Source organism: Cyclopterus lumpus, chromosome 9, assembly GCF_009769545.1.
Source record: "Cyclopterus lumpus isolate fCycLum1 chromosome 9, fCycLum1.pri, whole genome shotgun sequence".
NCBI classification, from domain to species: Eukaryota; Metazoa; Chordata; class Actinopteri; order Perciformes; family Cyclopteridae; genus Cyclopterus; species Cyclopterus lumpus.
This window is the reverse complement of record NC_046974.1, coordinates 22912459-22926376: the sequence shown is the minus strand read 5'-3', so window position 1 is coordinate 22926376 and position 13918 is coordinate 22912459. Positions and strand designations below refer to the sequence as shown.

The 13918-nt window shown below is 42.3% G+C and overlaps 1 protein-coding gene across 1 annotated transcript in view; it reads right to left on the bottom strand.

Annotated features, from left to right (window-relative positions):
• commd10 (COMM domain containing 10) overlaps positions 1-10439 on the bottom strand; it is a 64316-nt gene extending 53877 nt beyond the window's left edge. Inside the window, exons 1-5 of the mRNA XM_034541487.1 lie at positions 10119-10439; positions 8661-8751; positions 7938-8048; positions 7227-7382; positions 117-227 (exon numbers count right to left, since the gene is read on the bottom strand). Of these exons, the coding sequence (XP_034397378.1) occupies positions 117-227; positions 7227-7382; positions 7938-8048; positions 8661-8751; positions 10119-10147 (498 nt within the window). The 5' untranslated portion in view covers positions 10148-10439. The remainder of the gene's footprint in view (positions 1-116; positions 228-7226; positions 7383-7937; positions 8049-8660; positions 8752-10118) is intronic.
• Between the last annotated feature and the right edge of the window lie 3479 nt (positions 10440-13918).

Here is a 13918-nt window from a genome sequence, read left to right as displayed (position 1 = left end):
GTGTGTGTGTGTGTGTGTGTGTGTGTGTGTGTGTGTGTGTGTGTGTGTGTGTGTGTGTATGTGTGTGTGTGTGTGTGTGTGTGTGTGTGTGTGTGTGTGTGTGTGTGTGTTCACACCTCAGAGTCTTCATTGCGAAGACCCAGTTGGAGGACAGCACTGGGAGACTTCAGTCTGGCTTGGCTGGACTGGGCCATCTGCAGGTTTAACTGCCAGCCGACATACTCCAGCTGCAACACACAAACAGAGCCAGTCAAGTCATTTTAATAGATGCCCTTGACACTTTTTTCTCTTTTTTTTTTTTAAGACGATGAAAAGCTGTTTCCCACAAAATAAAAGCCTGAGCAGAATTTCGAAAGAAATATATGTATAATTATGTGTATATTGTATTAGGTCTTTTTTTCCCTGATGCTCTCACCATTTGACCTAGATGTTCTATTGCTACTGAATCATTCCTATTGTCCTTTTATCTGATGCTAATTGCATCAGATAAAAGGACTGTACTTGTTTTCTTAGATCTTAGTGCTGCGTTTGACACCATTGACCATGACATCCTATTACAGAAATGCCAATCAGTCGATTGGCATTTCAGGTACCGCACTAAGTTGTATTTGTAAACGATGAAGCCTCGATGACCACCAACGTTAATCACGGAGTTCCACCAGGTTCTGTGCTTGGACCAATTTTATTTACCTTATGAATGCTTCCTTTGGGCAATATTATCAGGACACTCCATAAAATGTCATTGTTATGCAGATGATACTCAATTATATCTATCGATCAAACCAGAGGAGACCAACCAGCTCGCTAAACTTCAGCCATGTCTTAAAGACATAAAAACATGGATGACCTGCAACTTCCTGATGTTAAACTCAGACAAAACAGAAGTTATTTTACTGGGCCCTGAATACCTCAGAGATCAATTATCTGGTTTCTGTAGATGGCATTGCCCTGGCATCCAACATCACTGTAAAGAATCTCGGCGTTATCTTTGACCGAGACTTGTCCTTTAACGCAAATCTCAAGGACTGCATTTTTTTATCTACGTAACATTTAAAAAATCAGGCACATCTCGTTTGTTACTTCCAAACTAGATTATTGCAATTCCTTATTATCAGGCTGCTCTAATAAGTCTCTTAAATCCCTCCAGTTGATCCTGAATGCTGCAGCTTGTGTACTCACAAAAACTAAGAAAAGAGATGCTGCTCTGCACCTTTAGTTATCAAGCTCCTCTTTTATGGAACCAGCTTCCACTTTCAGTCCGGGTGGCAGACACAGTCACCTCATTTAAGAGTAGACTTAAGACTTTCCTCTTTAATAGCGCTTATAGTTAGGGCTGAATCAGGTTTGCCCTGGTCGAGCCCCTTGATATGCTGCTATAGGCTTATAGGCTGCTGGGGATGTTTTTAGGATACACTGAGCACCTATCTCCTCTTCTCTCTCTACTTATGGATGAATTTACATCTCTCCATGGCACATTACTAACTCTGCCTCCTTTCTATGTGCCTCCTGCCTCAAAGGCCTGGCCTTATTGGTCCGGCCTCTTTCACAATGCCTCCTGCGTGGTGGGCCGGCCTCCTGCCATGGTCCTTCTGATGCGCCCCCACCCCCCCCTCCTCCTCTCTATCTCCTTGTTTCATGGATTGTGGAAGTCTGGATCGTGGTCCATGCCTACTACTCATTATTCATACTTGTCTGTCATATTCATTGAATGTGTGTAATGCTGTTCTTCTGTACACATGACATCTATTGCTTCTGTCCGTCCGGGGAGAGGGATCCTCCTCTGTTGCTCTCCTGAAGGTTTCTTCCCCTTTTTTCCCTGTGAAAGGTTATTTTGGGGAGTTTTTCCTGATCCGATGTGAGGTCCTGGGACAGGGATGTCGTATGTGTACAGATTGTAAAGCCAAATTTGTAATTTGTGATTTTGGGCTATACAAAATAAACTGAATTTAATTGAATTCCAATTTGTTTAATTCAATCAAAGCTCTTGGAAATCGTTGATTTTGATGAGCACAATATCACTTGGCTTTATGAAATAATTATCATAAAGGAAAATATGTAGATCTAACAGTTAAACAAATAATGAGTGGTTTTTGGTCCTTCCTCATTAACTCATCCAGGGCTGCACATAAAGTCTCGCAAATAATCGATTAATCTCCATCGGTCTATAAAACATCACAAGATAATATTCTACACGGTGATGTCATCCCAAAAGTATTACATTTACCACATGGTAAGACCAAGTCAAGTAGCAAACTTGCACATTTTACCTTTACAGCTACAGATTCATTTTTATTTCAATGAATGGACTTGTTTATCATTATTAATTGACCAATTCTTGCAGCTCTGATTTATTCCAGAGATTCTGACTTATTATCATCTTATTCATGATAAAATCAGGACTCTCACTTTCGTGTTCCAATTTTATGAATATGAGACCGCGAACCAAGGCACTAAAAGTAACACATTCCTTCAGTTGAAGTTTGCACGGCCGGATGACCTCCAGCCAAACGGATCACGAGCAGTCGCTGTATTACGACACTTATTAATATGGTAATTACCAGAGACATTGCATTTTCCTCTGTAGAACTTTGCCTAATCTCCTCAAAGTTTGAAGCCACCTTGTTTCCAAGCTCCATGTTGTCGGACTATAACTCTCCGCCAGCTGTAGCTGCAGCGTGATAGATTAGCAGCACCGAGTCAAGGCAGGCCAGTTAAGTGTTTTATGATGCAGAGAGAGGCAGTAATAATAAACCATGTGTGACTTATAGGGTCTGGATGATTCCACGGCATTAGAAGACAGGTGTGAGGTGGGGACGGCCTGAGCCACATTAATACCACTTGATTCATTAGCATGAATAAACATTTGCAGTTCTATGATGTCTTACTTATTCCTGGAAATATACTAAATGTAAATCCAGTCTGAAATACGTCTGTGTTTCCTGCTCCCTTGTGATAATATGTTTGGTGGGTTGCGTTGTGTGGCACAATCCTGGCAGCAAAAAAGAAAAAGCAGGAAACCAAAAGGTATCCTCGGCGTTCAGCGCAGACACATTTCATGATTCCACTGAAAACAGCGACGCTGATTAAAACAGCAGCGGCGCTAATCAATCAGGTAACTGGCAGAGAGCAACATAAAGAATAACGTCCTGTCAAGTCCGTCCGGGTAAGGTAATCCAATGAGCAGTGCGCCTCACCGAAGATCGTTATGGAGAGACATTTAAATGCAGCATGCATTTGAGGATCGGAGGCTGTGAAAAGAGTCTCAAAAGCTCCCCACACAGTGCGACCTAACCCACCAATGTCACTTGATTGGTGCAATTTGGGTTGTATTTATTTGTTACATTGTTTTGCATTGGTTAAAATCTGTTGGTATTTGTTTTGTGTGTTGGAAAACGCATTTGTGAAAAGCGATACACCATCCACAAATCACATTTGTAAATCTTTTGCAGAGCTAGAAACATGGATTTGTCCCCAGTACTGATACTAATTTCCCTCCATAGTTAAAGGGACAGTCCATTTGAAAAACTAAAATCCATATTTTTCCTCTTACCTGGAGTGCTCTTCGTCTATCTAGATTGTTTTGGAGTGAGTTGTCTAGTTTTGGAGATATCTGCCTTAATAATAATAATAATAATAATAATAATAATACTTTGAATTTACAGTGGGTACGGAAAGTATTCAGACCCCTTTACATTTTTCACTCCGTTTCATTGCAGCCATTTGCTAATCAAAAAAGTTCATTTTATTTCTCATTAATGTACACTCAGCACCCCATCTTGAAAAAAAACAGAAATGTACAAACTTTTGCAAATTTATTAAAAAAGCCAAACTGAGCAATCGTGGGAGAAGAGCCTTGGTGAGAGAGGTAAAGAAGAACCCAAAGATTACCATGGCTGAGCTCCAGAGATGCAGTAGGGAGATGGGAGAAAGTTCCACAAAGTCAACTATCACTGCAGCCCTCCACCAGTCAGGGCTTTATGGCAGAGTGGCCCGACGGAAGCCTCTCCTCAGTGCAAGACATATGAAAGCCTGCATAGAGTTTACCAAATAACACATGAAGGACTATGAGAAATAAGATTCTCTGGTCTGATGAGACCAAGATTGAACTTTTTGGCGTTAATTCTAAGCGGTATGTGTGGAGAAAACCAGGCACTGCTCATCACCTGCCCACAATCCCAACAGTGAAACATGGTGGTGGCAGCATCATGCTATGGGGGTGTTTTTCAGCTGCAGGGACAGGACGACTGGTTGCAATTGAAGGAAAGATGAATGCGGCCAAGTACAGAGATATCCTGGAAGAAAACCTCTTCCAGAGTGCTCTATACCTCAGACTGGGCCGAAGGTTCACCTTCCAACAAGACACTGACCCTAAGCACACAGCTAAAATAACAAAGGAGTGGCTTCGGAACAACTCTGAGACCATTCTTGACTGGCCCAGCCAGAGCCCTGACCTAAACCCAATTGAGCATCTCTGGAGAGACCTGAAAATGGCTGTCCACCAACGTTCACCATCCAACCTGACGGAACTGGAGAGGATCTGCAAGGAAGAATGGCAGAGGATCCCCAAATCCAGGTGTGAAAAACTTGTTGCATCATTCCCAAGAAGACTCATGGCTGTACTAGCTCAAAAGGGTGCTTCTACTCAATACTGAGCAAAGGGTCTAAATACTTATGAGCATGTGATATTTCTGTTTTTCTTTTTTAATAAATTTGCTAAACTTTCTACTTCTGTTTTTTTTCTGTCAAGATGTGCTGATGGGTGCCGAGTGTACATTAATGAGAAATAAAATGAACTTGCTGCAATGAAACAAAGAGTGAAAAATTTAAAGGGGTCTGAATACTTTCTGTACCCACTGTATATAGCGCTTTTCTAGACACTCAGACGCTTTACATAAGGCATAGACAAACAGAACAAAACTAAATAGAAAGACAAGCAGCAAACAAAACAAACAAACAGAACGGTGGGTTTTGAGGGCTTGCTTGAATGATGAAAGGGTGGGAGCATGACGGATGTGGATAGGGAAGGCGTTCCTGAGGGGGGGGTGCCAGGTCAGGTCAGGTATGGGGGCATGCGCCAAGGCAGCGCGTTGCTGCGTCCACCTTCTGACGGTACTCCCGGGGTCTCCGTATGGCCATCCTCCAGGCGGACACTCGTCCCAGCCCCATCCCACCGAAGTAACGATCAACCTGACGTAGCCACGAGGCACATGGGCGAACCCTAGGTCTCCTCCACCCAACAGGGTCTCTCAAAGAGAGACTCCTGTGGGCCGGGTCAGCCTCAGGGAATCGTGCCACATACCCGTAGTGCCGCAGCTGGCGCTCCCGTATAATGCAGGTAACATACCTCATCCGAATCTCCTGGAGTAACCACTCATTAGGTACAAAATCCGACCAGCGATACCCGTGGATCCTTCGGAGAGACATGGTACCAAAGGAGTTCAGTCTTCGCCTCAGGTCACTGGTTAGCGTCCAAGTCTCACACCCATAGAGTAAGACAGGCAAAACCAGCGACCTAAAGACTCAGACCTTTGTCCTCTTGCACAAATGCCGAGAACGCCACACACCCTCATCCAGTGAGTCCATCACTCCCCAGGCGCGGCCCAGACATTGATTGACTTCTTGACCGCATCCAGTAGAGACATGGACAACACTGCCTAGGTAAATGAATGTCTCCGTGACCTCAACACTCTCGCCACACACAGTTACAGACTCGACAGCCGCATCCAAGACATCATTGAATGCCTGAACCTTGGTCTTGATCCAGGAGATACGCAGTCCCAGCGGTTCCAACTCCTCACCCAGCGACACAAGGGCCCCAGTGAGAACATCCAATGACTCCGGGAAGTTGACTGCATCGTTGGCAAAGTCCAGATCTGAAAATCTGTCATTACCAAACGAAACCCCGCAGCCACTTGCCACCGACATCCTCCCAAGTATCCAGTCCATGCACGCGTTGAACAGTGTGGGTGCTAGGACGCATCCCTGACGCCCCCCAGTATTTACTGGGAAGAAGTCAACACAGCTGGGGGGGTGCAGGAGCTGAGAAGGGGTGATGTGTTCATAGCGGCGGGTGGAGGTGAGCAGTCGAGTTTTGAACATACATATTGAAGATATATATATATATATATATATATATATATATATATATATATATATATATATATATATACACATACACACACATACAATATATATATATATATACACACACACACACACATATTATATATATATATATATATATATATACACATATACATACATATATATATATATATATATACACATAAATCTTGTGAGCATTGTCAGGTATGTTTTGGGGGGTGCTTTGAGCACCGCAAGCCCAGTGCCATATAGTCCCATGATATTGGAGAGAAGTTAGACATCTTTATGGTCGATATCTCCAAAACTAAAACTTAAACAAGTCATCCCAAAACAATCTAGATCGATGAATAGCTCTACAGTTAAGAGGAACATTTTCGGGGTGAACTGTCCCTTTAACCTCCAGTTTGATGGGTGTTTAATTGATTGCGTCACTCGTGGGAGAGCGACTGAGAATGTCATGATGTATAAACACAAAAAAACCCTGCTTCCTCTTCAATAGAAAAATTGGATTTGAAAAAAATACACATGCACAAAGAAGTGCAAGAAGTCAAAGAAGTGGCAGAGGTTGTTTCCAGGATCAACGGCTGTCACAGCCTTCTGCTGGAGAGAGAGACGACTTCTCAAGCGAGACCCAGGCAGGTTGAGCAGTCTGATGTGACTGATGGTTACATGCTGCTTATTTACTGGCTGTTAGATCTTAATTCCCTCGACTTTGTACGGAATGCCGTTTGATGTGTCAGTGCTTAATCAACTTATAGGGAGGAATGTAAAAAAAAAATGGATGTGACAACTCGTGTGCTAGCGAAGGAACTCTTTGTAAGCCGAGCAGCTGGAATGATAATCACACAAAAGCAGGTCTGTCTTAAATATGGACTGTGTCGATTCCCAGTTTAGTATCCAGTGACTATAATGTACTCACTAAACAGTGCTCCTGTTCGAAAGGGATGAAACAGTGTGAAAAATGAAAGCTGTAATTACAGGGTGTCTGGCAGAGGCTTCATCTTCCGCTTCAGTAACATGCTCGGGTCGAGCTTTGCGTGAGTAGATGGGGGCAAAGTTCAGAGCGAGAGCCGTCTGGTGGTAACAATGGCTGAACCCATACAGACGTTTATCAGCCTCACCTTCTTCGGGGCAAAGGTGCTGTGCTTCAGTTTCTCCACCAGCTCGGGTCCAGCCGCGGCCCACGTTCGCGAGAACACCTCGGCCTTGTCTGGGTTTAGATGAACCGCCTCCAGCTGCTGCTGCAGAGAGGCCGGCTTTGCGTTATTATACACCGCCTGAAGACGAGAGGAGACGCGGGTTAGAGAAGTGACTTTACGTACCGCTCACCGCGTCGCCGCGGTAACACTCTGACAAATTGTATCACACTCTGCATTGCTACAATACAAAGATTCATGATACAACAGTGACCCCAGCTGGAGAAATGGACTCACAATGAGATCCACAGTGACACAGTGAAAATATGCACTTAAGCAAAGTAGTACATAGCAATTATTACATTGCCTTTTTGTTTTTCGGATGTTTTTTTCTCAGTTGAATGCTTGTTTGTAATGAAAACAAGTGGACAGACATTTCTGTCTGCACTGAAACAACATATTTAAGTGGGTTCTTTCCGAACAACAAAGCAATGTAAATCGTTATATAGAACATTTGTTTCACTTACTTGGCCCCCTGCGTCAAATCTAACTCCTAATGTTGAACACTTACATTCATTATATTTAATAACTAAATATTGTGTTCAAAAGAACAATACTGTTTTCTTTAAGGACTCAAACCTTGCTAAATTATGCAATGAAGAAAAATGAGGTGAAACCCTCACAGTACCAACTCACCTGCTCTAGTATGAAGGCAGCTGTTTCCAGCACGAGATTGAGAGCCTGTTTATCCAATGAGAGAGCAGCTTGAAGTTTCTCTTCCTCCTCGTCACTGAATGTCCGCTTGCCCTGTGTGGAAGACATGATTCACTCAGTGTTTTCAAGAACTGGGAAGAACAAATAAAAATCTAATTTCTGATAGTCAAAATACTAAAATATGGAAAAAAAATTGTAATGGATTGTCCAAGAGTTCAAATTTGATTTAATCTGACATTTAGACAAACACGTGGAGTTAAGGGCGCTTACGGAGTGTGAACGCATCTTTTTCAGCAGCAAAATCACAGATTACATTTATAACATTAACAATGGCTCTACTTTTTACATGCAACAGGAAGCCATACCAGTGAGCAATCACTGGCTTTTCAGGCTTTGACATGTCAATGTGTCTTTTAAATATTCTCATTCAACCAAAAGGTGGATCACTTTCTCTTAGAATATCAAGAGACAGAAGTCAACAGACACATCGTTCTCAGCATTAATGATTGACACCTTGACAGCGAGCTAAGTCTTATGACAGCGTGATCAACAGTGCCGGGCACGTGTGTGCACTCATTAAAGTATGACTGACGCTCCAGTAAGTCATTATGCATTCACGGCTCTCTCTGGCACTACAGCTTTACAGCCAAAGCCTCAAAAGCCTCTTGTCTTTGGCTCGGTTAACAGTGTGTGCAGTCGCTGCACCTTCAGATGAAGCTTCTGTATGATGCGGGAGATCAGCCTGGAGAACTTGTTCGCATCAATCGCGTTGATGAAAGTCACCGCTTCTTTTATGCTGTTCGGAGAGAAGAGTCGCAAGTATTAATGACAGCGGCGTCGAAAGCAGTCAGATCTTTTAGTTAAGAAACAGAATTTAGGGTTTGATGTCATACATGAAAAGGTGTGTCACGCTGGCTGTCAGGGAATTTCAAAAGGAACCTCTATAAATTGACAGCAAACACACATAGACTATAAACAATACAGCCGTGACAGCGTACATCAAACAGGAGTGTCTTCTATACATTGCAATAGGTTCCACATTAGTATGAGGGTGAAGAGTGCACAGCACCCTAAAATAAGGAACATGTGTAAGTAAGTAAGTCAACCGGCTGCGTACTATAGGGCTGAACAATATTGGGGAAATAAATAATAATTGTGATTATTTAAAATGATTATGAATTAAAGTATTAATAATAATAATGATTAATATGGATATGATTAGCAATATCAGAAGGAATTATACTTTTTTCATAATTGTTCTTTTTTTTAAACATTAAAATGATTATGGTTTGATTTTGCTCTGTTTCAAACAAAGATGTTTTCCTAATTCTGAAGAATACAAATGTGTAGGCCAGGACCTGTCTGCAGCACAACCATATTTGATTTAAAAATTGTATTTTGACACACATTTCGCCCTTCTTCAAATATTTCGTTAACATTTCTAATAATTGTGCAGCCCTACTGTTTTCACAGCTGTTTCACTCGCTGTGCATGTGTGCATTCAGAACTAAAGGTAGTAATACCACAAAGCTAATATACTCCCATCAGCAGGGAGCATTCAGTCTTACTCGAGTCATTTAGTAACACTACAAACATTGATGTAATTTAAGTGACCAGCTCTGATACATTTGAAATGTTCTCACACACACACACACACACACACACACACACACACGTGCAAAAACACTACATTAACCATATTACATTAGATAACGCATGGCATGTGTTATATTTTATTGGAGGTGGTTTGATTGCCCAATGCTATCTAGTGTGACCCTAAAACATGTTTTGGAAAAAATGTGTAAGTATAAAACATTGTGTCTGCAAAGTAACTTGTGCAATGTTGTGGGGGATTGTAGAAAGTCTGAATAGAAGAGCAAATAGGCAACAAGGACATTTCCTGTAACGTTAAATGTTAATGGGAATTACACGTAAGAGAGCAAGGCACCCAGATAAGTACACGGCGTAATTAATGAGGGCAGTTACACGAGTCATCCCCAAAGCTAATGCAACGTGTTTACCATTTAAGAACCCAAATCTCAACACCGGTAACTTTGAGAATGCCTTCCTTTTTCGGGATGTGGCTACAGGTATCTTCCCGTAAGCTAACGTTACTGGAATGATTTATTTTCTCGAAATACAAAACAAACAAAGGCTGCTTACCTTTGAGTTTCTTTTATAAAAGAAGTCATTGTTGTCTGTTGCTTTCTGCAAATGAAAAACGAAGAGTTGAGAAGTGTCAAAGCAGCAGCAGCAGCAGCATCCTCACTGGTGTCATTCCTTCTTCCTGTTGTCACGAGACGACTCACGTGACAGTCAAAGCTGCGCGATTATGCGCATTAATGTGCAGGATAGAGACCAATACATGAACTATAGAGATAAGTGAATGTAAGTTTACAAGTGTGTCACTGGTGTATTCCAACGCAACAATGTCGACAACAACTGTATCTTAAAGCCACTGGGGCCGCGCAAAATAATTCTTCTTCTTCTTCTTCTTCTATGGTTTTTTTAACGGCAGCTTGCATCCTTGCTGTTGCATTACTGCCACCTTTCGGATCCCACCTCCTACACCTTCCCCATCAGTCCTGTTGCTCTCAAAAACTTGCTCAAGCACCTTCTTCCCAGCTTACTTGATCCCCACTCCAGAATATTCCACAGATCTCTTCCTTCCATCCCTTGTCCTTCCATATCCGCCAGCATACCCCTCCTTTCTGATCTGTATCTACTACATGTGATGATGACATGATGCACACTTACTGGTGCCTGGCAGTGATCACAGAGACCCGTTGGATGTTTCCCCATCATATGCAATGTACTGTGCAGACTGCTGTGTCCAATTCTTAGTCTTGCCACTGACACTTCCTCTCTCCTGTTTCCTCCCCTGTATCTCACACTGTTTACTTTACTTTGAATTGCGTGTAGGTGCCTCCCCCTCGTCTCCTGATCCCATTGCTCTTGCCATACTCTGTTGATATTTTTCTTGGTGATGCTCTTTCCCTCTGCTTTGGATAGCTTAATAGCTACGTGTACTTGGTCTTCCTTTAGTGCTTGTTTGGCTAGCTTGGCCACCATTTCATTTCCTCTAATACCTACATGAGCCGGTACCCATATAAATACAACTGCACTACCTCTTTCTACTGCTCTTGAGTACAACGACATTATCTTGTAGACCTGGCCGAGTAATGGACCTACCCGCCTTCAGACTAGCAAGAGCTGACATGGAGTCACTACAAATAAGGACTTTGCCTGCCTAACCCACTCTAAGGCCAAAACAATTGCATATAATTCAACTGTGTACGCAGCCAGACAATTCGATGTCTGGCTGTGTATACCTCAAAATGCTTACTAGGTACTGCAACAGCAGCTCCTGTACGGTCTGTATCTGGGTTTTTTGATCCATCTGTAAAAACATGCACATGCTCTGCGTGCTTTCCATCCTTGTATTCATAGAACTCACTCACAAATTCAGTATTCTTTCATTTTATTTGAACCTCCAGTTCTTTAAGAACAAACAAACAAACTGAACAAATAACACCACTGTAGCATATATATATACATATATATATATATATATTTATATTTATATACTTTAAATCCCTGCACTTCTCGCACTCTCCACTTCTTCTTGCACTACTGCTGTGCAACATTCCACAGCCACTGTATATAGCCATTCCGCCTGTACATACTCTTAAACTCCTTAGTCCATTGCACTGTTTGTTTGTATTGTATTGTATTGTATATTGTGTTGTATATTTGTATTAAGTTGTATATTTGTATACTGTATTGTATTGTGTATTGTATTGTGTTGTATATTTTGTGTAAGCACACTGAGAGTCACCTTAACCAAGTCAAATTCCTTGTTTGTGCAAACTTATTTGGCCAATTAAACCTGATTCTGATTCTGATTCTGATTCTGATTCTGATTAAGTACCCACACAGGAGTTATTGGCCAAACGACAGTAGGGATGAGTTCTATGTCAGAGACTCCTAAGCTTCTTGCTGCTTCTTCACCTATCCAGCCAAAACTTGTCTTTGGTACTGTTTGCCTTTCCTAACATGCTTGAAGTACTCTTTTAGTTGGACGATTTCCTTCATGACCTCTCAGATTTAGCCAATAATTGACCAACAGTTGTTTCCTGCGAAGATACAATGGCATTTCTCCTGATTCTACCTGGATGGTGCATACCGGTGATGTTTTTACTGCACCTAAACATATTCTGAGGGCCCTGGCCTGGACAACATCCAGCTGTTTCAGTGTGGTTTGTGATGCTGACCCATACGCTATGCTACCATAATCTAATCTGGATTTAATTAGAGATTTACAGTGCATCCGGAAAGTATTCACAGCGCTTCACTTTTTCCACATTTTGTTTTGTTACAGCCTTATTCCAAAATGGATTAAATTCATTATTTTCCTCAACATTCTACACACAACAACCCATAATGACAAAGTGAAAACTGTTTTTTGCAATTTTTTGCAAATTTATTAAAAATAAAGAACGAAAACATAACATGTACATAAGTATTCACAGCCTTTGTCATGACACTCAAAATGTAGCTCAGGTGCATCCTGTTTCCACTGATCATCCTTGAGATGTTTCTACAACTTGATTGGAGTCCACTTGTGCTAAATTCAGTTGATTGGACATGATTTAGAAAGGAACACACCTGTCTATATAAGGTACCACAGTTGACGGTGCATATCAGAGCATAAACTAAGCCATGAAGTCCAAGGAATTATCTGTAGACCTCCGAGACAGAATTGTATTGAGGCACAGATCTGGCGAAGGGTACAGAAAATTGTCTGCAGCATTGAAAGTCCAAATGAGCACAGTGGCCTCCATCATCTGGAAATGGAAGAAGTTTGGAACCACCAGGACTCTTCCTAGAGTTGGACGCCCAGCCAGACTGAGCGATCGGAAGAGAAGGGCCTTAGTCAGGGAGGTGACCAGGAACCCGATGGTCACTCTGACAGAGCTCCAGTGTTGTTCTATGAAGAGAGGAGAACCTTCCAGAAGGACAACCATCTCTGCAGCACTCCACAAATCAGGCCTGTTTGGTAGCATGGCCAGACGGAAGCCACTCCTCAGTAAAAAGCACATGACAGCTCGCCTGGAGTTTGCAAAAAGGCACCTGAAGGACTCTCAGACCATGAGAAACAAAATTCTCTGGTCTGATGAAACAAAGATTGAACTCTTTGGCCTGAATGCCAAGTGTTATGTCTGGAGGAAACCAGTCAGTGCTCATCACCTGGCCAATACCATCCCTACAGTGAAGCATGGTGGTGGCAGCATCATGCTGTGGGATGTTTTTCAGCAGGAGGGACTGGGAGACTAGTCAGGATTGAGGGAAAGATGAATGCAGCAATGTACAGAGACATCCTGGATGAAAACATGCTCCAGAGCGCTCTGGACCTCAGACTGGGGCGACGGGTCATCTTCCAACAGGACTACGACCTGAAGCACACAGCCAAGATAACAAAGGAGTGGCTTCGGGACAACTCTGTGAATGTCCTGGAGTGGCCCAGCCAGAGCCCGGACTGGAACCCGATTGAACATCTCTGGAGAGATCTGAAAATGTCTGTGCACCGACGCTCCCCATCCAACCTGATGGAACTTGAGAGGTTCTGCAAAGAAGAATGAGAGAAACTGACCAGAAATAGGTGTGCCGAGCTTGTGGAATCATAACCAAGAAGACTTGAGGCTGTAATTGCTGCCAAAGGTGCTTCAACAAAGTATTGAGCAAAGGCTGTGAATACTTATGTACATGTTATGTTTTCGTTCTTTATTTTTAATAAATTTGCAAAAATCAGTTTTCACTTTGTCATTATGGGTTGTTGTGTGTAGAATGTTGAGGAAAATAATGAATTTAATCCATTTTGGAATAAGGCTGTAACATAACAAAATGTGGAGAAAGTGATGCACTGTAAATATGTGTAACAGGGACACAAGCTCTGCCCCCCA